Source organism: Leopardus geoffroyi, chromosome D1 (assembly GCF_018350155.1).
Source record: "Leopardus geoffroyi isolate Oge1 chromosome D1, O.geoffroyi_Oge1_pat1.0, whole genome shotgun sequence".
In the NCBI taxonomy this organism is placed as follows: Eukaryota; Metazoa; Chordata; class Mammalia; order Carnivora; family Felidae; genus Leopardus; species Leopardus geoffroyi.
The window spans coordinates 99422989-99444562 of NC_059329.1; the positions used below are offsets into that span (position 1 = coordinate 99422989).

Genomic DNA, 21574 nt, shown 5'->3' on the forward strand with positions numbered 1-21574 from the left:
TCTCTCCCAGGGCACTGCTACTGTATATCAGGAATCATCTGGTTGCCTTGATTGTGTATCTTGAACCTTTGTCTTGGTTTCCTGTAATAGAATGGCCAGATTTTTGTGCAGGCATCCAAAAGAAGCCAGGCTGTGCAATACTGGATGACAGAGTAATAAGGTCTGTGGGTTGCTGTGATGTATTCTTCTCCATATATTGAAAGACTGAGTTTGCCTTAGTAGTGCTTCCAGATATCTGTGGATGGTCTTTGGGCATGTTGTGGTGAATGCTACCATGCCAGAGAATTTCAGCAGATTTAACCAGCTTTGAAATGACTCGTTCTTGTAGATTTTCATACACAAGGAAAACCAGACTAAGAATGTGGATCAAGGTATCCCTCTTGTTCCCTTCTCACCCGACCATTTTTTAAACCAGGGAGGCTCCGTTAGCCAAAATGTTGTAGCTGGGTACCTTCCACCCGGGAAAAACTTTGTAGAAACATTGATCTTAGAATCTCACTACCAGAGGTTAGTAGCTAGCACTAACTCACCTTTACAAGAGCAGCTCTACCGAGGCTAGGTCTGAAACCCATGAAATGGCCAAACAAAGAGCAATGACTTCACACGCAGAGACCTAATGTGTTCCTCTCCATTTCAACTTCAGATTTGCTGACCATGAGAGAATATCACTGTTTACTGCAACTGCTGTGCCCGGATTTCCCCCTGGAGCTCACTCAGAAAGCAGCCAGGTATGTGCCCTGGGCTCTAGAAGCTAACTCAGCCCTCTGCGGGCCAGGACTTCTTAGAGAAACCTGAAATGTATACACACAAACAAGCAAACCATTAGGAAAAATACAAAACCATTAGGGAGAAACTGGCATTTGGAGAGGGGTCTGTTTGAGATTTGCCCCAAAACATAATGCTCACTTTCTGCCTTTCCCAAGGGAAGCCAAATGATCCTTTGTGGTTTCTGTGGGGGGCCTTAGGGTCTGCAGATAGAGCTGGGGGGTGGTGAGATGAAGACACACACACACACACACACACAGACACACACACACACACACACACACACACACACACACACACACACACAAGTCTCTAGAGGATATTCTGAGAAATGAAGGGGCAAGAGTTGGCAGTGACCAGTGAATGAAGGCATAGATTGAGGTTGGAGACTGGAACGGTATGGAGGTGATAAAGCCCAATTAAGAGAAGGATAAATGATATTATTTATGCTGAAAGAAGATTTTCAAGGTTAGTCCAGAACCAGGAAGACTTGGCAGAAATAGTTTGAATCCCCTTATTTCTGCGTTTGATTTCATTGTTATTCCCATTTTAACTAAATGAGGTAGTTGGACTGTGCCTCAGTTACCTTTTACTTGGCACGAAATGTGACCTAAGGTGGCAAATGGAAGAATTTCAAAAATTGTGTTCTCTGAAATTGCCAGAAAAGAGGATTTTTAGGAAAATACTCTGTATTATACTACACATGATAGATACATGTCATTGTACATCTGTCCCTAAAGTACACATGAAGGGTAATGTAAAGTATGAACTCTGGGTGATCATGTTGTGTCAGTGTAGCTTCATCAATTGTAACAAATGTTCCACTCCAGTGCAGTGCTCGTGTTGATATGGAGGAAGCTATGCAAGAGTTGGGGGATGGGGGGTATGTGGTAAATCTCTGCACCTCCCCCTCCATTTTGCTGTGAACTTAAAACTGCTCTAAAAAGTAAAGTCTTGTTTTTCTTTTTTAACTTTTTAATGTTTGTTTATTTTTTAGAGAGACAGAGGGCAGGGCGGGGAGGGCAGAGAGAGAGGGAGATGCAGAACCCAAAGCAGGCTCCAGGCTCTGAGCTGTCAGCACAGAGCCTGACACGGGGCTCAAACTCATGAACCGTGAGATCATGACCTGAGCCAAAGTTGGACACCCAACTGACTGAGCCACCCAGGCACCCCAAAAGTAAAGTCTTAATAATATTTTTTAATGTCCATCTTACCTCAAGCATAGTGTATGATTTACCTTCATTATTTCATTTAAATTCATTTACCTTAATTACCTCACTTAATCCTTATAAAAACTGTTACCTTCCTATTTTACTCAAGAGGAAACTGATATGCCTCAATTAAAAAAAAAAAAAAAAAAAAAAAGAGGAAATTAAGGCTCAAAGAGGTCAAGTATGTGGCCTGAATTTACTGATAGCTTGTAAGTAGCAGAGGCATGACCTGAACCCAGGGCTGCCTGAATCCACAGACTTTGCCCTTAACCTCCTCACCCTCCTGCCTGCTCATCTTGTGAAATCATTTCTGCGTGGTGGTTTGACCCACTGACACCACAGCTGCACTGGCTACGCTGCACCAAGAACCATCTCAGTCCTTCTGAGGTGAGCCAACCATCCCCTCCGCTGCCAGCGACAGACTCCAGCCTTACACCGGGGCGGGCTGTTCTGCAGTTCACAGCTCACACGCTGATTTTGCTGGTCATGTGCAAAACTTGTTTAGTGGTCACGCAACCAAAATCTTCTTCCCTGCGTTGTCCAGTGGATACTTACCTTTTCCAGTGGCACTTGGCCCCTGGTAAAAGCAGCAATTCGGGTTTTATCATTTTAACTGATCTGCTATCCAAAGGAGATTTAGATTTTTTTTTTCCATAGTTGACAATAAAATGTGGGAGATTATCTCTTGTAATTTAAGAGCAGCCAGCTGGAGTTACCTTCAGATTTCCAATGATAGTGCCCCTTGAGGTCAGATTATTTTAAGGAAGATTCAGCCCCAAATTTGGGGGAAAAAAACTCTTTAAAGACTGTACTATGTTTTCTACATAGCTGAATAATAAAAATCAGCTGTCATCTCTAACAAATCTTCCTAGAGAAAAGGAACCATAAGTGTAAGTAAGCTCCAAGTAAGTGTAAGCTCCATGAGGGCAGGCAGGATCTATACCAGTCTTATTTGCTGCTGGATCCCTGTTGCCCAGACCAGTACCTAGATACGTGCTACACACTCCATTAAGTGTCTCCCGATTGAATGAACATATGAATGACATCGCTTGTCAGGCATTTTACGTAGTTCAAATAGTCCGTGATTCTCAGTAACTCGAAGAACAAACATCAGCCACTGTATCCTATATTCATTTGTTCGTTCATTCATTTATATATTCATTAAAAATTTTTAACAGCTTGGGGTTTCTGATCCAACTCTTGATCTCAGCTCAGGTCTTAATCTCAGGGTCATGAGTACAAGCCCCATGTTGGGCTCTGCATTGGGCTCTGTGCTGGACATGAAGCCTACTTAAAACAAAATTCAATGGGCTTTTATTATAGTCACAGAGTACATTCGTATCCATCAGCACAATCAAGTTTAGAATATTTTAATTGCCCCCAAAAGAAATCCTGCAGTCCTTAGCCACTACTCCCCAATCCTTCCCTCCTCCCCAGCCCTGGGCAACCACTAATCTACTTTCTGTCTCTATAAATTTGCCTATTCTAGACATTTAAAATGAGTGGAATCATATAGTATGTGGTCCTTTGTGACTAGCTTCTTACACTTGGCATAGTGTTTTCACGGTTCACCCATGTTATAGCAGTACTTCATCCCATCAGGTATTTCTTGAATGCCAGGAGCAATTATGTACACTGGGGATACAGTGATGAATAGATGCTGTTCTTCCCCTCAAGGAGCTTAACATTAGGTGTAGAAGAGGACCCCTTTGGGCCTCAGTCACTGTCTGCCACCACTCTGTGACATCTCACCTTGGTTTCTGTCACTCCAGAACAGTTACTGTCCTCCTTTCCTGAAAGGTTGGTGGCAAGTTAATGAGGGTGACCTTCTGTAGGATTTTCAACCCCTAGCAGCCTCAGCTTTGCACTTGCCCCACCCAACTTCCAGAGCCTTCCAAACAATTTGATATGTGTAAGCACTCAAGATTAGAAGTAACACCAAGTGGGGCGCCTGGGTGGCTCAGTGGTTAAGCGTCCAACTTCAGCTCAGGTCATGATCTAACAGTCCGTGAGTTTGAGCTCCACATCAGGCTCTGTGCTGATAGCTCAGAGCCTGGAGCCTGCTTCAGATTCTGTGTCTCCCGCTCTCTCTTCCCATCCCCTGCTCACGCTCTGTCTCTCTCTGTCTCAAAAAAAAAAAAAAAAATTAAAAAAAAAAAGAACACCAAGAACGAACTGTTCTGACCTTATCAAGATAAAAAGCTTCTGTACAGCGAAAGAAACAATCAGCAAAACTAAAAGGCAACAGTGGAATGGGAAAAGATACTTGCAAATGACATATCAGATGAGTTAGTATCCAAAATCTATAAAGAACTTATCAAACTCAACACCCAAAAAATAAATAATCCAGTGAAGAAATGGGCAAAAGACATGAATAGACACTCTTCCAAAGAAGACATCTAGATGGCTGACAGACACATGAAAAAATGCTCAACATCACTCATCATCAGGGAAATACAAATCAAAACCACAGTGAGATACCACCTCACACCTGTCAGAATGGCACTCATTAACAAGTCAGGCAACAACGGGTGTTGGTGAGGATGCAGAGAAGAGGAACCCTTTTGCACTGCTGGTGGGAATGCAAACTGGTGCAGGCACTCTGGAAAACAGTATGGAGGTTCCTAACAAAATGAAAAATAGAACTACCCTACAACCCACCAATTGCACTACTAGGTATTTATCCAAAGAATACAGGTGTGCTGTTTCGAAGAGGCACATGTACCCCAATGTTTATAGCAGCACTATCGACAATAGCCAAAGTGTGGAAAGAGTCTGAATGTCCATCAATGGATGAATGGATAAAGAAGATGTGGTATATATAGACAATGGAGTATTACTTGGCAATCAAAAAGAATGAAATCTTGCCGTTTGCAACTACGTGGATGGAATTAGAGGGTATTATGCTAAGCAAAATTAGAGAAAGATAAATATCACTTCATTCACATATGGAATTTAAGATACAAAACAGATGAACATAAGGGAAGGGAAGCAAAAATAATATAAAAAACAGGGAGGGGGACAAAACATAAGAGACTCTTAAATACAGAGAACAAACTGAAGGTTGCTGGAGGGGTTGTGGTGGGGGGCTAAATGGGTAAGGGGCATTAAGGAAGACACTTATTGGGATGAGCACTGGGTGTTAAACATAGAGGATGAATCACTGGGATCTACTCCTGAAATCATGATTGCACTATATGCTAACTAACTTGGATGTAAATTTAAAAATTTTTTAAATAAAAAAAGAATAGAAGTAACACAGTCATCTAAAATGCTCGGATTCTTACAATTATTGATACCAACAGACTTCAGCAGTGGTATCCCCCTAGCTGTGGCTGGAAGCAAAGCTTATCCCCTCCAGGAAGCCTGCTGTTTGATAGTCCATGCTGGTAGCAGTGTGAGGGGATTATGGGAATGCAGGTAGAAACAACAGAAGGGCCTAGGACAATCCTCAGGATGCTGGCTATGAAATTAGAGGTGAGGGTCACCTAGGTGGCTCAGTTGTTTAAGCGTCTGACTTTGGCTCAGGTCATGATCTCACGCTTCGTGAGTTCGAGCCCAGTATCGGGCTCTGTGCTGACAGCTCAGAAGCCGGAGCCTGCTTCCTGCTTCCGATTCTGTGTCTCCCTCTCTCTGCCCACCCACCCCTGCTCACACACACTCTCTCTCTCTCTTCCTCTTTCCCTCTCTCTCTCAAAAATAAACATTTAAAAATAAATAAAAATAAAAAATAAAATAAAATAAAAAGAAGTTAGAGGTGAATTCAGAACCAGGGGAAGTTAGTTTGCTCCCTGTGTGTTAGGCTTTGTGTCAACCCCGCCTCCCCAATGCCATTCTTTGCTCACTCCACTCCAGCTGGCGTGTGGGTACAAAACTTGTCTATATCCCAGAAAGCACTCTCTGATGGCTTAAGCTATTCTTACTTTGTCCCAAAGATCGAGATCCCAACTTCCTCACACAAGGCCAGGCTTCTGATCAAAATCGCAAATGGAGGTGGTTAGGCCTCCAAGGCAGTTACTGTTGCTAGAAGAGGCATCGCACTCTCCCATGTCATGGCTGGGCTTACTTTTCCCAGGGCCCTGAGGTCTGGGGACAGGCCACAGAAGGAGGCTCCAGGCTGCGATGATGTGTGCATGGAAGAATGTAATCCACACGCAGCTGCACAGCAGAGCCTGTTCGGGGGCATGGCGTCTCCACGTGTGCCTGACTCATGGACGGCAAGCACCGCAGCCAGGCCCTGGGGCAGCAGGTGTGAGCCAGAGGCACAGGAAAGATGGCAAATGGGCTGCAAGACAGGCCTAGCCCCAGACGCCCTCCACCTCGCACATTCCTGTAGCAGTGGGGGGGTCATCAGAGGTTTTATCCTTAAATGATCACCACAGCATCTCTGTCTCCCTCCTCCCTGGACCGGGAGGCGTTCCTGAAGGTGAGAAGCACCTTGCCGTGTCTGGCAATTCGAGCCAGACTTCTTGAGTTCAAATCCTGGTTACACAGTCCACCAGCTTGTGCCCTTGGGAAAGTTGTTTTTTTTTTTTTTTTTTTTTTTTGAGCCTCATTCTCCTCATTTATCAAATGGAAATAATAATAGTTGTAATAATTGAAGAAGTACATAATGTGCTTAAAACAATGCCTGGCACAGAGTAAACTTTCAATGTTAGAAGTAGTAGTCTTAACCCTGACCTATAAGAGCACAAGCATCATAGCATTGGAAAGACCTGGATGTACGTGCCACTGGGGCCCCATTAACTGGATGACCTTGGGGATTTCTCATAACTTCTCTAAGGCTTGTGTCCATATCTGTAAAATGGGGAATAATACTAACTCACTCCGAGGACAGTGTAACTTTCAACAACTAGAAAAAATATATATTTTATTTTATTTTATTTTATTTTATTTTATTTTATTTTATTTTATTATTTTTTTTAAATATATGAAATTTATTGTCAAATTGGTTTCAAAAATATATATATTTTATGAATATACGCATATTAGCACATTGTAGACATTCAATAAGTAATAGTTTCTTGCCGTTAAAATAATGTTGGCATTATTATTATTACCAGATTTTTAAAAATAAACAAGAAGAAGGGCACCTGGGTGGCTCAGTCAGTTAAGCATCCAACTTCAGCTCAGGTCATGATCTCACGGTTCGTGAGTTCGAGCCCCGAATCGGGCTCTGTGCTGAGGCTCGGAGCCTAGAGCCTGCTTCTGATTCTGTGTCTCCCTCTCTCTCTGCCCCCTGCCCCCCATTCATGCTCTGTCTCTGTCACTCTCTCAAAAATAAACAAACATTAAAAAATTTTTTAAAAATAAACAAGAAGTTTCTCAGCCCCCTAAGGCAGTTATTTCTGGCCTTTTTTCACTTCAGAACACTCAGAAAATAATATACACATAACAAAAAGTCAGTAAAGATGACTTTGCCCGTGATCAGCCTGCAGGCTCTGGCCTCCTCCCTGCTGGGCCAAGAGGACCCTCACACCTGTAACCCGTTCAGGGTGCAAGTTGACACAGGGTCACCTGCAGGGCTTATTAAACCACAGATGGCAGACTCCATCCCCGGAGTTCAGGGGATCTGAGGTGGGGCTCCAAAACTCATATTTCCAAACACTTGCCAGGTGATGCTAATGGTCATCCACTTTGAGGAGTATTGATTTAGTGCATTGAAAGCCAGTCTGATTCTGGCATTTTAGAATCGATCCCATCAAAAGGATTTACATTTCATTCTCTCTCTTGTCATTTTAAAACACAATTTACCTCACGTCTCCCTCCCTGAAGGCCAGATTTCTAGTGAGTAATAATATGTGCTAGACACAGACAATGCCTGGAAAACACACAAACTCCTAAGGAATCTAGTTCAGACCTAGTAACTCATCCCAATTTAAGAGGTTCACTTTTCAGCTGGTCCCTGTGTCACAAAGGCAGGACTCAGGTGCTGGAGCCAGACAGCCCTGGATTCAAATCCCAAATTCTTTCACTTACTGGCTTATGACAGTGAGCAGTCTCTCTAAGCCTCAGTTTCTTCATCTGTAAAATGGAAATAATGACAACACCTGCCTCATAAAATTGATTTGAGGATTTAATGAGATAATGCATGTAAAATGCCTGTCACACAGCCCTCAAAAAATATTACCTATTTTAGAAAAGTATAACTGGTAAATGGGGATTGATTCCTGTATTCATTTTTCAGCTGTTTCCTAAGCATCTTCTATATGCCAGACTTCATATCGTGCATGACAATACAGCTTTATGCTTTCTTGGTGTCTTTCTTTATGCCTCTCCCCTACAATAGCTTTCTGCCTGGATATCTTCCCCAGCTCTGACTTGCCATCTAACAGTATCACTCAAAAATAAATAAAAACATGAAAAAAAAATTTTTTTAAGCTTTAAAAAGTTGATCTATAAAGAAGTAATACTTTTTAAAAAAATTTTTTAATGTTTATTTATTTTTGAGACAGAGAGAGATAGAGCATGAATGGGGAGGGTCAGAGAGAGAGGGTGACATAGAATCCGAAGCAGGCTCCAGGCTCTGAGCTGTCAGCACAGAGCCCGACACAGGGCTTGAACTCATGGACCGTGATATCATGGCCTGAGCCGAAGTCGGACGCTTAACCGACTGAGCCACCCAGGCGCCCCTATAAAGAAGCAATATTGCAGAGCAGTAGGGAAAGGGGATCAATTCAAGAAGAATTGATGCGGCAGTTTGTTATTCACATAGGGGAAAATCAAGTTAGATTCCTACTCCATATCATATTCAGAAGTCAATTTCATATTCAGAAGTCAATTTCACATAGATGACAAGCCTAAATATGAAATGCAAAACTAAAATACTCTTAAAAGAGAACAGAGGAAAATATATTTATGGCCAACAGGTAGTAAAAGAATTCTTAAGGTACAAAGAGCCCAAGCCCAGTGGACGAGATTGATCAACTTGACTGCAAAAAAAAATTGCATTCATTTATTCATTCAGTCAGTGTTCATTGCGAGTACCTTCCAGGTGCTGAGAACAGAGCAGTGAAAAAATACAGTCCTTGCCCCGCAGTAGAGCTGACTTTCTAGAGCAAAGAGAATTATCAGATAGAAAGCAAGAATTCCCTGATGGCAAATTGAACCCCAGCCATCCCTAAACCCCAGGACTACCAGGGAATTAAGAATTAAAATTCTCAGGGGATGCCTGGGTGGCTCAGTTGGTTAAGCATCTGACTCTTGATTTCAGCTCAGGTCATGATCTCCCAGTCTGTGCATTCGAGTTCTGCATCAGGCTCTGCACTGACAGCATGGAGCCTGCTTGGGATTCTCTCTCTCTTTGTCTCTGCCCCTCCCTCCCTCTCTCTCTCTGAAAATAAATAAATAAACTTTAAGGGCACCTGGGTGGCTCAGTCAGTTGAGCGTCCAACTTCAGCTCAGGTCATGATTTGACAGTTCTGTGGGTTTGAGCCCAGCATCAGGTTCTACAATGACAGCACAGAGCCTGCTTTGGATTCTCTCTCTCCCTCTCACTCTGCCCCTCCCCCACTTGTGCACGGGCTGTCTCTCAAAAATAAACAAACATTAAAAATGTTTTTAATAAATTTAAAAAAAGAATTAAAATTTTCTGTTCAACCAAAGATAGCATAGACAAAGCTGAAAGACAAGTGAGAGACCAGAAGAGGAGATTTATGTGTATGTCTAACAACAGATTGGTCTGCAGAATTTTTTCTTCTAAAAAGAGTTTTATAAAGAACTCCTACAAATCAATAAGGAAAAGATGAAGAACCTCAGTAGAAAAATAGCCCAAGCATATGAGCAGGCAATCCACAGAAAACTCTAACAGCTAATAAGCATATGAGCATATTTTCATGTCCAAACTCACTAGTAATCAGGGAAAGGCCAATGAAATTGAGATGCCACTTCACATCAAACGACAAAAATTTTAAAGTCTGATAACACGAGCCTTGGTGAGGATGTGGAACTCTCATAAAGTGCTGGTAGCAGCATAAAGTGGTACTATCACTTTGGGGCAATGTAGGCAAATCTAAAGAAGTTCACAGGTGTCCCTTGTTAGAAGGAAATATGCAGCATTATTTGTAGTAGCTCCCACTGGAACGCTCTGCAAGTCCCTCTGCAGAGGAAAGAGTAAAGTGCAGCAGCATCATACCATCCACAGAATTCTGTACACCAGCTGAAATGGATACAGGTAGAAATCTGTGCACCAACACTGATCTGTCTCAAAACGTCAAGTTCCAGAATGATGCGGAGAGTTTGAAAGCAAGCAACACAAAGCTAGATCATGTTTTAAGAATATAGGCATTTGTGTGAGTTCATGTAGAGCGATGCTAAACCGCCAAGTTTCAGTGGTGATTTCAGAGGAAGAAGCGTAGAGGGATGGGATGAGGGAGGGCGCGCAGGTGGCTTGAACGTCATGTGTAACATTTTACAAAGCTTTAAAAATTGAAGCAAGGAGAGCAAAATGTTAAGGTGTATGACGTTGGCCAGGGGTACACAGGTTTTTGTTATGTTCTGGGTAACTTTCTGAAGCTTTAAATATTTCATTTAAAACAAAAGGCACGGGTAGCACTGAGGTAGGGAGCGATGAGTGGCAGGTGAAAAAAGTGTCTAGGGGAAATCGGCAGCCTGGAAAAGAAGCCGGGCTCTCACCAGTCCTGACCTAGAGGAGCTTTGAGAAGCCAGTGGTTCTGGAGTTCAAGGAGTTTGGGGACCAGACGGGGAAATGAGGGCCTCACAGGGCCATGCGTTGGATTTGGTCTTTATCCTAAGAGCGAGGAACAGTTCTCCCCTAACTATAAGGCTTCTTGGGAGGGGCTGGGATAATGGGGTTTGGATGGCTGTTGCTGGGCCTTCCAGCTCTCTGCAGGGTGTAGCGGATGAGGCCTCAGCTTCCAGCCCTCCTGGGGGCAGTCGCTGTGTACTTGCTAACAAACTGCGGGAGTGGGAGAAGGGACAGCGCCACCAGCAGGAAGATGTTATTGCCACTCGAGAGCACAGAGCCTACGTTTTCTTTCCAGGTGCAGCTGTGATTAGAGTCAGAGAGACCTGTGTTTGAATGACACTTGCACTTGTACCTGCAACCTTGGCCAAGTTTCTGAACCTCTGTGTTCTCAGCAAGATATTCATTGGACTTACCTCATGGGATTAGTATGAGCAGGAAGTGAAACGATGGCTGTATATTGCTGACACAGTAAACCCCTAATGAATATTAACCCTTGTTGTCTTATTGTCTGCACTCCCTGGATCAAGCTTAGGCACTACAGGGCAGGTGGGGTTTGGGGTACCCCAGGCTGGAGCCAGGGGAGAACAATGACCCAGACCTCCCAAGCTCCTCTGCGGGCGTGGACTTGTGGCAGCTTGTGCGACAGGGGGGTGCATCCCACACAGTCCAGAAGAGGAAGTGTCACAACCCTAAGGAAGTGTCCCAGGAAACCTCGGCAGCAGCTTCTTCCCCCGACCTGCGGAAGGTGGCCAGCGTGTGGCTTCAACCTCACTCATGGCCGGATACAAAAGGACAGTCCCCCAAGGTGCACTGTGAGCCCAACAGGCTTTGGGACTCACCTCACCCCTGAGAGACCCTGGTCATGTGACCTCCTAAAAGCAGTGCAGCCATGGAAGGTGGCTCTTCTTTCTGGCCCTGGCCGAGGGCTGGCTTCCCCCCAAAGTGGACTCGAAACTGGATAGCTGGCTTCCGCCCGAGAACCTCTGCGTGGTTGAGTGATAGTAGCACTTACTTCCTCTGAGCTATATTTCTGCTTGCTATTTTGAGTTCTTCCAGCACCTTAAGCCAACTAGAATACACTCATTGATAGCAACTAACACTTGTGAGTGTTCATCATACACTAAGCGCAGGACATCATAGGGACTTTTCACAAGAATCCCATAAAATAGGAATTATGATTATGTCCTCTTCTCAGATGAGGATAATGAAGCTCAGAGAGAAAAGATAATGTGGCCAGTGAGTGGTGGAGCTGGGATTTGATCCCAGGGCTGCTAACCCAGAACTGTAGGTAAACAGGTGCAGCTCATGTCATTTATCTAGGGACACTGACCCGGGGGTGAATAGAAAGTTGGCAAGTTGGTAGATTCAGACTGGAAGCTCTTGCTTCCCTGGCACCCACTTAACGCCCAGCCAGCCAGCCCATCCCAGCTGTTGGAAGTCAGCAAGGGAGGGAGAGAAGGGCCAGCCCCCCGGGATTAGCTCTGACCCTGCCAAGTGTTCTTTCTTCATTCCAGTTGCCTGCCCTGGACTCCACCCTTCACATGGCTCTGCTCAGAGCCAACCTGAACTGGACTGCCTTTACTTCTCTCCCACAGTCCCTCTCTCTAGTCCTAAGGCACGGCCTGCAAGGATCCTTCCATGATCCAATAGATTTGTACAGACTCTTGTTGGCAACAGCGCCTTGTTGGCTCCACCTCAAAGCAGTGGCCGCCCGGCTCCTCCAGGTGTCAGAAGCAGCTGGCACGTTAGCAGGAGGCCTCTGGCAGGAAGGGGTGTTGAGCCAACTGCCATCAACTGGAGAACAGCACATGTGGATGACCTCGTTTCCAAGAGATTCCTTTGTGAGCCCTCTGGGAGTGTTGACAAGTTTGAGTTCAGGATGAAGGAGCTGCCCACAGGACCGAGGGCCCACAGCCTGGGGTCGTCCCTGTCACCAGAAGCAAAGACAGACCTGTAGCCTCCTGCCTGCCTTGTCACAGTTCTTCCGAGATTCCAGTGCCAGATGCCCAGAATTTTCATGGGTCAGAGCAGTAGTTTGGAGATGCACACTGCAACATAGGATGCTTCTAAGAGCATTTTTCTAAGTCTTTCAGACTTTTCTGCAGCCACAGTCCTCCAAACAGCAAACTTCAGAACCAGCACTAACGGAAAAGCTGTTCGTTCTGGCCACCCTTGGGACGACACAGTCTGTCAGAGCTGGAGGAAGCGCTCTCATGCTTTTGAGTTAGTACAAACCTTCAGACTTCTGCTTGAATATCTCTAGCAACAGGCAGCTCACTCCTTCACAAAGCAGCCATAATCCCAGAGCTGGGCAGTTTGGAGGTCTTCCAGAACCAAGCTTTCGATCCCTGTGACCTCTTCCTCAGGGGCAGGCCTTCAAGAGTCAGGTCTCAGCCTGTGCTTCTTCCTTAGTTCTCTTCTCAGCTGAAGGATCAAAATGCAGTCATTTGTCTGATATCATGGTTTATAGACTCACTAGCACTCTGACCCCCTCTTCCGTGACTCTAGTTTATTCCCCTTAAATGGACTGTCCAGAACTGAATGTAGTGTCCAGGTGTCTCCTGGAGAGGAGAAAAGAAAAGAGTCCTGAGGCCCCTCTTCTCCGTTTAGCCACATATTTACTGAGTGCCTACTATGGGCCCTGCACACGCCAGGCCCTGGAATCAAGCAGCAAGCTGAGAAACAGAGTTATCACCTGGAGATCTTATAGTCTGCGGGCAAAGACAAACACGAATAGTGTGAGGAGGTCACAGAGAACCCTGGAAGCTGGTAGCAGGGAGGCCAACCTCTACCTAGCCTGGAGTGGGGAAGGCTTCCCAAAGAGGCGTGATGTGAAGAATGAGTGGGCATCAGATAGGTGGGGAGGGTGGCATGAAAGGCCCAGAGCATTACAGGTAGAAGGACTGGCTGGTCTGAAGGGCATGAGGAAGGAGGGAGCACTGGGGAGAATGTTAGGGTCAGTGTGGAATACAGCGAGGGAGGCTGCCTGTGGCCTCCGGTGCATCTAGAGGGGTGGGGGGTGAGGGGAGACGGAGCAGATCATGTGGACTCATAAGCCAGGATCAGAGTGGCAGATCTTGTTCTAAGGTCAATGGGAAGCCCATGAAGGGCTTTAAACAGAATTGTAAAGTGGTCAAATTCACATCAAAAAAAACCATTTTTGTGACCACAGTGTGGATACTTAAGTAGAAGGAGGCAAGGGTAGTTGCAGAAAGCCAGGCAGAAGGTCATCCAGTGGCCCACGAGAAAGACACGGAGGCGGGCACGGGCGGTGGCTGTGGAGGTGGCCAGCAGTCAGCAGATTCAGGAGACATGTTAGGGTGGGATTGCTGGACCTGGAGAGTGATTGCTGTGGGTCGGGCAAGGGAGGCAGTTTCCAGGAAGTCCGGAGGACGCCCAGGTCTCTGGCTGAGCAGAGTAGGGGGTGGTTTTGCCGTTCATGAAAGCTGAGATCCAGTTGGCTTTTTTGGCAGTCAGTCGCACTGCCTGCAGTCAAGAAAACCCCTCTGTCCTCTGCACGCATGCTGCTGGGATCCGGCCACATGTCCCTCAAAAAGAGAGCCCCTGCCACTGTCTGCCTCCCCCAGCCACCCTGCTGGTCCCTCGTGACCGGTGTCCGTTTCAGCCCACCGGAGAGCCAGGGTCGAGACCAGCGCACACACAGGGCTGAGGCTGACACGCTCACATGGTGGGTCTCCTGCCCTCTGACGGCTGTGCTGTCCCTCCTCCCCAGCTGCCTGTCTTAGAAGAGGCTGCTAATGTTCATAGTTCAGAATGGCCGAGGACAGAAGGCTGCAGGCCAGTTCCAAAGCTGGAAGGGCGGGCCTGTTTGCAGCTTCTTGTCCTCTCTGTGGCTGAGAGACGACGATGCTTATGGCAATTGGCTTCAAAGCCCTGGTGTGGCAGGGCCTGTCTCGGGAGCATGCTGATTAGCAAGAATTACAACTTCTGGAATTAGACAGTGGTGGTGGTTGCACAACTTTGTGAATATACTAAAACACACCGTACACTTTTAAAAGGATTTTATGGTACTTGAATTATATCTCAGTATAAATGAAGAAATAGATAAAGAAAGATATAGTGCGTGGAGGTAATTGCTATAAACAGGAGCACTGGGTCCAGGTTGATGATAAGGAAGAGAAGCCAAGTAACATCTTCAAAGGCTTTGACTCCCCTTTGTGGTTTCCTGCTTGGGGACGTTCTCAGCCCAGTGCTCTTCCCTAGTAATTAACTTCAGGCCATTCGGGTTCTTAGCCGTCCTGGGAGTAGGGCAGGAAGGAAAGGTCACTGGCGTCCTTCCTCGGGGACCTTTTTCTTCTCTGCTGAGCCTGGACGGAAAAACTTTGGGGTGGCTCTGCCCGCCTGAGTGCTCTGGGAGAGCTTGCTCTTCCTCTGAAGTTTGGGTGTCTTTGCTAACCCCGGTCTGCCCTACCCCACTTCTCTCTGCCCTTTAGCGCCTCTCCCTCCCAATCCGGATATCAGAATCTGGGCTCTGTGCCCTCTCGCTTCCTTTTTGCCTGCCTGGGTTCTCATGGGTAAGAAGAAATGGGGGCAACTACCTGGTCTGTGGCTCAGCATTTGGTCCTAAGAGCTGCTGATGGAGGGACCAGGGCGCCCTCCTGTGACCATCAGCAGCATTGCTCCTTCCCGCCCTCTGGCCTTGAATTTTTTCCAGCTAGAATTTGAATGCTCAACTCTGGTAGTTGGGGCAGCCTTTTTCTTCCCCAAGAGACACATGAGGAACAGTAAGCCCTTAAAATATAGGAGAAAAGAAAGAAGATAAGTTAACCACAGAAATTAAGGAATAAAATGTTAGTGTTTATATTCTGTATCTTTATTTTAAAAGAGGCAGTGTGACCTAATGGAAAGTCCCATGGCCTGTGGAGTCGAGCAAACTCATCAGCTATGTGGTCTCAGCAAGGTGACCTCTCTGCTTAGTCCCTTCACCTGTAAAATGTACATAATTGCAAGGCCTACCTCATAGGAATGTTGTGAGAGAAAAATTTAATATAGCTAAATACCTTGCACAGTTGCCTGCTATGAAGTAGGTACTCAGTACATGCTGCTTCTATTGTTGTCGTTATTAGAACTAAAGACTAAGAGGGGCACCTGGATGGCTCAGTAAGTTAAGCATCCGACTCTCGATCTCAGCTCAGGTCTTGGTCTCAAGGTTGTGAGTTCAAGCCCCATGCTGGGCGTGGAGCCTACCTTAATAATTAATACAGACAGACAGACAGACAGACTAGATATAGGAGCATTTTCTCTCTCCGCGGAGATCTGAAGCCAGGGCCAGGCAGGGCCAGCTGCCTTGCATAGTTGCAGGGGCACCTTACGTTATATTCCCTCTAAAGCCCCCCCCCCCCCAGAGGTGAGCAGTGCTGGCTGGTTGTCTCCGGAGCTGATCCAGGTGCCAGTTTGGGGATCCTCTGACACAAGGAGGTAAAGATTAACAAAAATACACAAGAGAGCAGAATAAAACAGTTTTGTAAAAAAGGAAAGATAAGGCCAGTCGGGCCAGTCAGAAACAGGTTGGGGGCCCCTCTCCCCTTCAGCAGATAGCTTTGGCACCCTGCCTGGCACATGGATAGAGCCCAGCAAGTGCTAATTTCCTTCCCTTCCTGCGCCCTCCTGGATGAGACCCTGAGCACGGTATGAACATGGCCATGGTCTGATCAGTCAGATGGTTTTCTTCCTATGAGGTGGGAGGGCCTGGAGATGAGAACCCAGGGGGTGGTCCGCTTGTGGGAGCAGAGAGCAAGGAGAGGCATGGCCGCCACGGCGTCACAAGACGGGGTGTGTTCTTTGACCCTCTCAAGTGCAGAGGCCCCGGTAGCTCTCTACCCTCTTCCCTTGTCTGCCTTCTGTGTCCCAGGACGGAGGTGCCTGTAGTTGCTTAGGCCCTTGGAAGCTTATTAAATCTCAGTGCCACTTGCCAAGACCCCTTTAAGCTTCCTGGCTGTTCTTTTTGCCTTTTCTGCCCAGTTGTATTTATTCTGAACTAAATGGTCCTCACTGCTGGATGAAAGGATTTACTGCTTAAGTATATGAAAAGAAATCTTGGCTGTATTACAGTTGCACCTCTCCTTGCTGCCCCCCGCCTCCTTCCTCCCCATGCTCCATCCGCTAGCTGGTGCCACGGAGACTGACCCTGGAGCCTGTCCTTGGTCGTGTGCTCAGTTCAGCTTGGTGGCAGAGCCCAAGTGATGGAGAAGTGAGGTGACTGGAAGGAGCTGGCTTTGGGGACCTTTCCCGAGTGTCTTGCTGCCCCAAGAAAGACTGTAGCCCCAGAAGGAGCTCACTGACGTGCTCCCCACCCCCACCCCCGGACACATTCTCTCACATCTTCTCTCTCTTTCCCGCCTCAGGATTGTGCTCATGGATGACGCCATGGACTGCTTGATGTCTTTTTCAGATTTCCTTTTTGCCTTCCAGATCCAGTTTTACTACTCAGGTGAGAGCTTTCCAGGGCCCCATGTGGCTCCTGCCAGGGCCACATGTGCCTGTCCTGCCCTGGTACCCTTTCCATCTGGTGCCTGGCACACACATTTCCCTCCCCCACTCCCTCCGGTGGAGGCATGCTTCGCCACGGGGCCCGGGCAGGATGTCTAGTTCCCACAGGTGGTCACAAGATTCAGTCTGCGGAGCCTACTCTCTCCGCCTCCTCAAGTCACGGAAGACCGCCGTGTTTGCAGTCAGCAGTGCGGCAAATCCATCTGGCTGATAATGGCAATGACTATAACAATGCACGCTACTGTAACAGTACACAACAGATTCACCATTTATCGAGAACTTACCATGTGCCAGGCAGAGCACTGACTTTAATCCTTATGACAGCCCTAGGAGATGGGTCCTGTCAGAGATAAGCTTAGAGGTGAGGAGCCAAAGTCTCAGAGCTAGTGAGTGGTGGAGCCCAGACCCGAACGGAGGGCCCATTCCAGAGCCCGTCCCCTTAGGTGCTGTGCTGTATCACTGCCGCCAGGGGGCAGTGATCTCCCTTGGCCCCGACTCCCGTGTGTGGGCACACATCCTCCCACCCACACAATTTTAATAAGCAGACACCCGTCCTGTCTCACTCACATGCCCGTTCTGCTCCCCATACACACCAGCTGTGCCCTTAAATCCTTTCTGGAATCAGGTGTAATAGAAACAGATGAATAAATACAAACGGACACCAGCACCCACAGAGCCCACAACGACATCTAATGGAGTGTCGGGTTCAGAAATTGCTGACTGTGTCCGTAAACAAACTTGTTTCAAACGGGCTGTTCCAGTAAACAGAAGGCTGTCCTTGGAGCCTGGACATGGCCTCCCTGCCAACCGGTGGCCCCAGCCAGCCCTGGCCTCTCTCAGGCGCCACATTCTGTTTTCTTGATGGCAGCCCAAGGGCCTGATCCGGCAGGGGCTGGAGCCTGGGGTCTTGCCACCTGCTCTTAACAGCTGCAGGCATCTATTTCCCATTTCCGTGAAGCTCCTGGGCCCTGGAGAAGGAGGAGCTGTGTCTGGGAGATCCTTCTGGGCCTTCTCGCAATGCCCCAGGACCGGCCAGCAGCAGTGTGTGCCAGTCAGCGGTGAAATGGGCCACAAGTCACTGGTTACTAACACTGGCTCGACTCCTAACATTTGCAAACACTTCCAAATGTGTAACAAATGAGCAGCTTGTGGCGTTCTTTTCCACCCTGGTATTCCGCCATGCTTTCCAGAGTCAGAGAAGCAAGTGGCCTCGCAAGGGAGATGGGGCTCACCAGTGGAAGTGTGCACACGTTAGCTCTTTAAAGAGTACGTGTAGGGCGCCTGGGTGGCTCAGTCAGTTGAGCTTCCGACTACGGCTCAGGTCATGATCTCACGCTTGTGAGTTCAAGCCCCACATCAGGCTCTGTGCTGACAGCTCGGGCCTGGAGCCTGCTTCAGATTCTATGTCTCCCTCTCTCTCTGCCCCTCCCCCTGCTCGTGCGCTCACGCTCACGCGCTCTCTCTCTCTCAAAAATAAAGAAACATTAAAAAAAAAAAAGTATGTATAGAATTTAATATGTGCCCAGCACTGTGTTAGGTGCTGGGGCAGGAAGGCTGACAAGGCACAACCCCTACCTTTATACACAGATCTTCCGCTCCAGCTGGAAGGCAGAGCAAACAAATAATTATCCAGAAAATTCATGGTTGGAAAAGCACTACAAAGAAGCACAGGGTGCTCTGAAAGTATGTAATAGGACCTCTACTTGATCTAGGAACAAGTCCCCGGAGGAGGGACACTGAGCTGAAACACACGTTCATATCATTGCTCATGAGTGCAGTGGTCACACGAGGTTGAGGGCTCCTGCTCCCAGCCACCAAACACTGAGCGCCAAGGCTGGGGAGGAGCTGAGTTAACAGGAAAGAAAGGATCCAGTGAAGGGACGAAGTGTGTCCTCCTTGCCTGACCTGCCCACCCCTTCCCCCCCAATCATGGTACTCAGAATTCCTGGAGAGCGTGGCTGCCATCTATCAGGACCTGCTGGCAGGCAAGAACCCCAACACAGTGATTGTGCCAACATCATCCAGTGGGCAACACCGCCAGCGACCTACCTTGGGCGAGGCTAGTATGTTGGAGGGAGTGGAGGCATCACTGTTCTACCAGTGCCTGGAGAACTTGTGTGACCGGCACAAGTACAGGTAAGAAATGGGTACGTAGACCCTCCACCTCAGCCCCAGGGACTGTGGGCTGCTGGCTCTGGAACAGATCTCTAGCAGATGTTCTGATGGATCCGGGGCTTCTAGAGCCCTTGATGGTCATATATAAATGAGGACAGTGCCATCCGCCCCAGACCAGGCTGTTGACCAAACAACATCCCAGGTGGCTCACTTAGGGAAGATCACTTCCACTTCCAAGCTGTAGATGACCAGCTTGGGCCCCTTCTCCTTGCCAGGAGATAGATTGGCCTTAGCTTTGTAGAGAGAAGGGGAAAACATTCACTGTACAAAGAATTCACTCTGCAGAGAGGGAGGGTTAAGCTGTCCCGTGTAGCACAAAGTCTCCTTAGAGACAGAGCAGCCGGTTTGTGGTCTCCTCCAAGATGTGGTTGCCATCCATTGCCTCTTCCCTGTTCCCTCCCTCCCACTCCCCTAGTGAAAGCACCAGTTAGGCAACATGCCAGCCCTTTCTGTCCACAGTCAAGGCCTTGCTTCTAGAGATCTGCCATGTTCCTCCAGGGTTTTAGGACCCCCAGGGAACACAGGGTCCCTCAGTCCCAGCTTTGGGCATCCTCCTAAGCCTTAAAGTATGGATGAAAAGATGTCAGACTTGCTAGTCTTTGAATCTCGTATCTGTATTCTCCCTTCTAGCTGTCCACCCCCAGCACTTGTCAAAGAGGTACTAAGCAACGTTCAGAGACTGACCTTCTATGGATTCCTTGTGGCTCTTTCAAAGCATCATGGAATCAACCAAGCCCTGGGTAAGCCAGAGCTAGCTATGGCTAGCCTCTCCTGCTCCCCCAACACTAAGCCACGTAGGAGCCAGCCGCTATTGGCAGACATGGTCCCATGAAGGAGGGGGGACATCACCACCTGCACCGTGACTTCTCAGGGCCAGACTCTGAGACCTAGGGAGCCAGAACGTGCACAAGAAAGACTGTGCCCTCTTAGGCCCCTCACACTCCCATGGTAAGGGACAGCCTTCCCCGCCCAAAGCCCTGCCCCAACATGAAGCAGCCTCTCTGTGGCAGAGGTGTGGCCGGCCCCTCCCCAGAGAATCCCCAGCTCTGCTTTGGGGAGTGGCCTGCAGGTTGGGCAGACACAGGGCTATTTACTGGGTGGCTTTGGAGATTATATATCAAAGAGACCTGAATCCCATTTGTAAGCAGGGCAAAGGTGTGTCTGGGGAGGCCTTTTTTCCCAGCTGGAAAGAAAAAAGAAAAACAAAAACAAAAACAAAAAACCTGATTAATCTGAAAGGGAGCAAAAAAGGGGGGAGAGAGAGGACTGTACTGGCCTAGTTTTTCCTGTCTGTCGTCTATTCTCACTGGCTGGCCTTCTCCACCCACCCCACTCTTCTCCCTCTCACACCTGCTGCTCTCCCAAGGGAAGAGCCACCCGGCCACCATCCACCAGAGCTGGAGGGATTGTTATTTGTCTCGCTCTTCAAGAGGTATCCAGGTGTGTTTGAGGCCCCAGGTTCCTGAGTCTCAAAGAACACATAACCTTCCCCTTCCTCCGGCCACTTGAGGGAATGGGGTCAAGGGAAGGGACTTTAACATTCTTTAAATGCCAGCCATTGTAGGCCTAGTACAAACTAGTTGCTTTAGATCTTATGTGGTATGAAGCCTGCTGGGGATGCACACGGGATGCACACAGCAGGACTGATGGAGGGCTCACTGAGGCGTGATGCTACCTAGCAGCCTCGTTATTCTGAGTTGATGCTTGGGGTGTGCATGAGCCTACGGACCCCTCAGCTAAGTGACGCTGTCGCCAAGACCACCGGCTGGACCAGAGTAGAAAGGCAAATAGGAGTCAGAAGTCAAGAGTAAGGGGACAGCGGGTGGGGTTGGCTTAGGGTTTCTTTCATACACCTAGGTAACTGCCCTGCCTCCCTTTCCACCAATCAGCCCATAGGAAGAGAAAGGAAAAGCTAACTAGGTAAGATTACAGCCTGGACTAACCCCACGTGCTCGCTTCTTCTAGGGCCTTTAAAAACGGCACTCAGTCAACCACTTTTACCAACACTAATGCCGGGCTGGGTTGAGTGGGAGATGGAGAGAAGCATTGCCGTCACCTGCATCTCCGGTGTAGGAACTAGAGATCTGGAGATCCCCAGGGTGGAGCCAGTTGTGGAGAAGGGTTGTCCTGTTCCTTAGTCCTCAAGGCACCCGCCCCCCCCACACACACACACACACATTCATGCACACAAAATGAGAGGGCTCTG

At 47.7% G+C, this 21574-nt stretch overlaps 1 protein-coding gene across 4 annotated transcripts in view; it reads left to right on the forward strand.

Annotated features, from left to right (window-relative positions):
- Positions 1-21574, forward strand: part of CD1H11orf49 (chromosome D1 C11orf49 homolog) — a 197045-nt gene that overhangs the window by 171226 nt on the left and 4245 nt on the right. For all 4 annotated transcript variants that reach the window (XM_045485089.1, XM_045485090.1, XM_045485091.1 and 1 more), the window contains exons 4-7: positions 644-728; positions 17049-17134; positions 19134-19329; positions 19999-20108. In XM_045485089.1, the coding sequence (XP_045341045.1) occupies positions 644-728; positions 17049-17134; positions 19134-19329; positions 19999-20108 (477 nt within the window). The remainder of the gene's footprint in view (positions 1-643; positions 729-17048; positions 17135-19133; positions 19330-19998; positions 20109-21574) is intronic.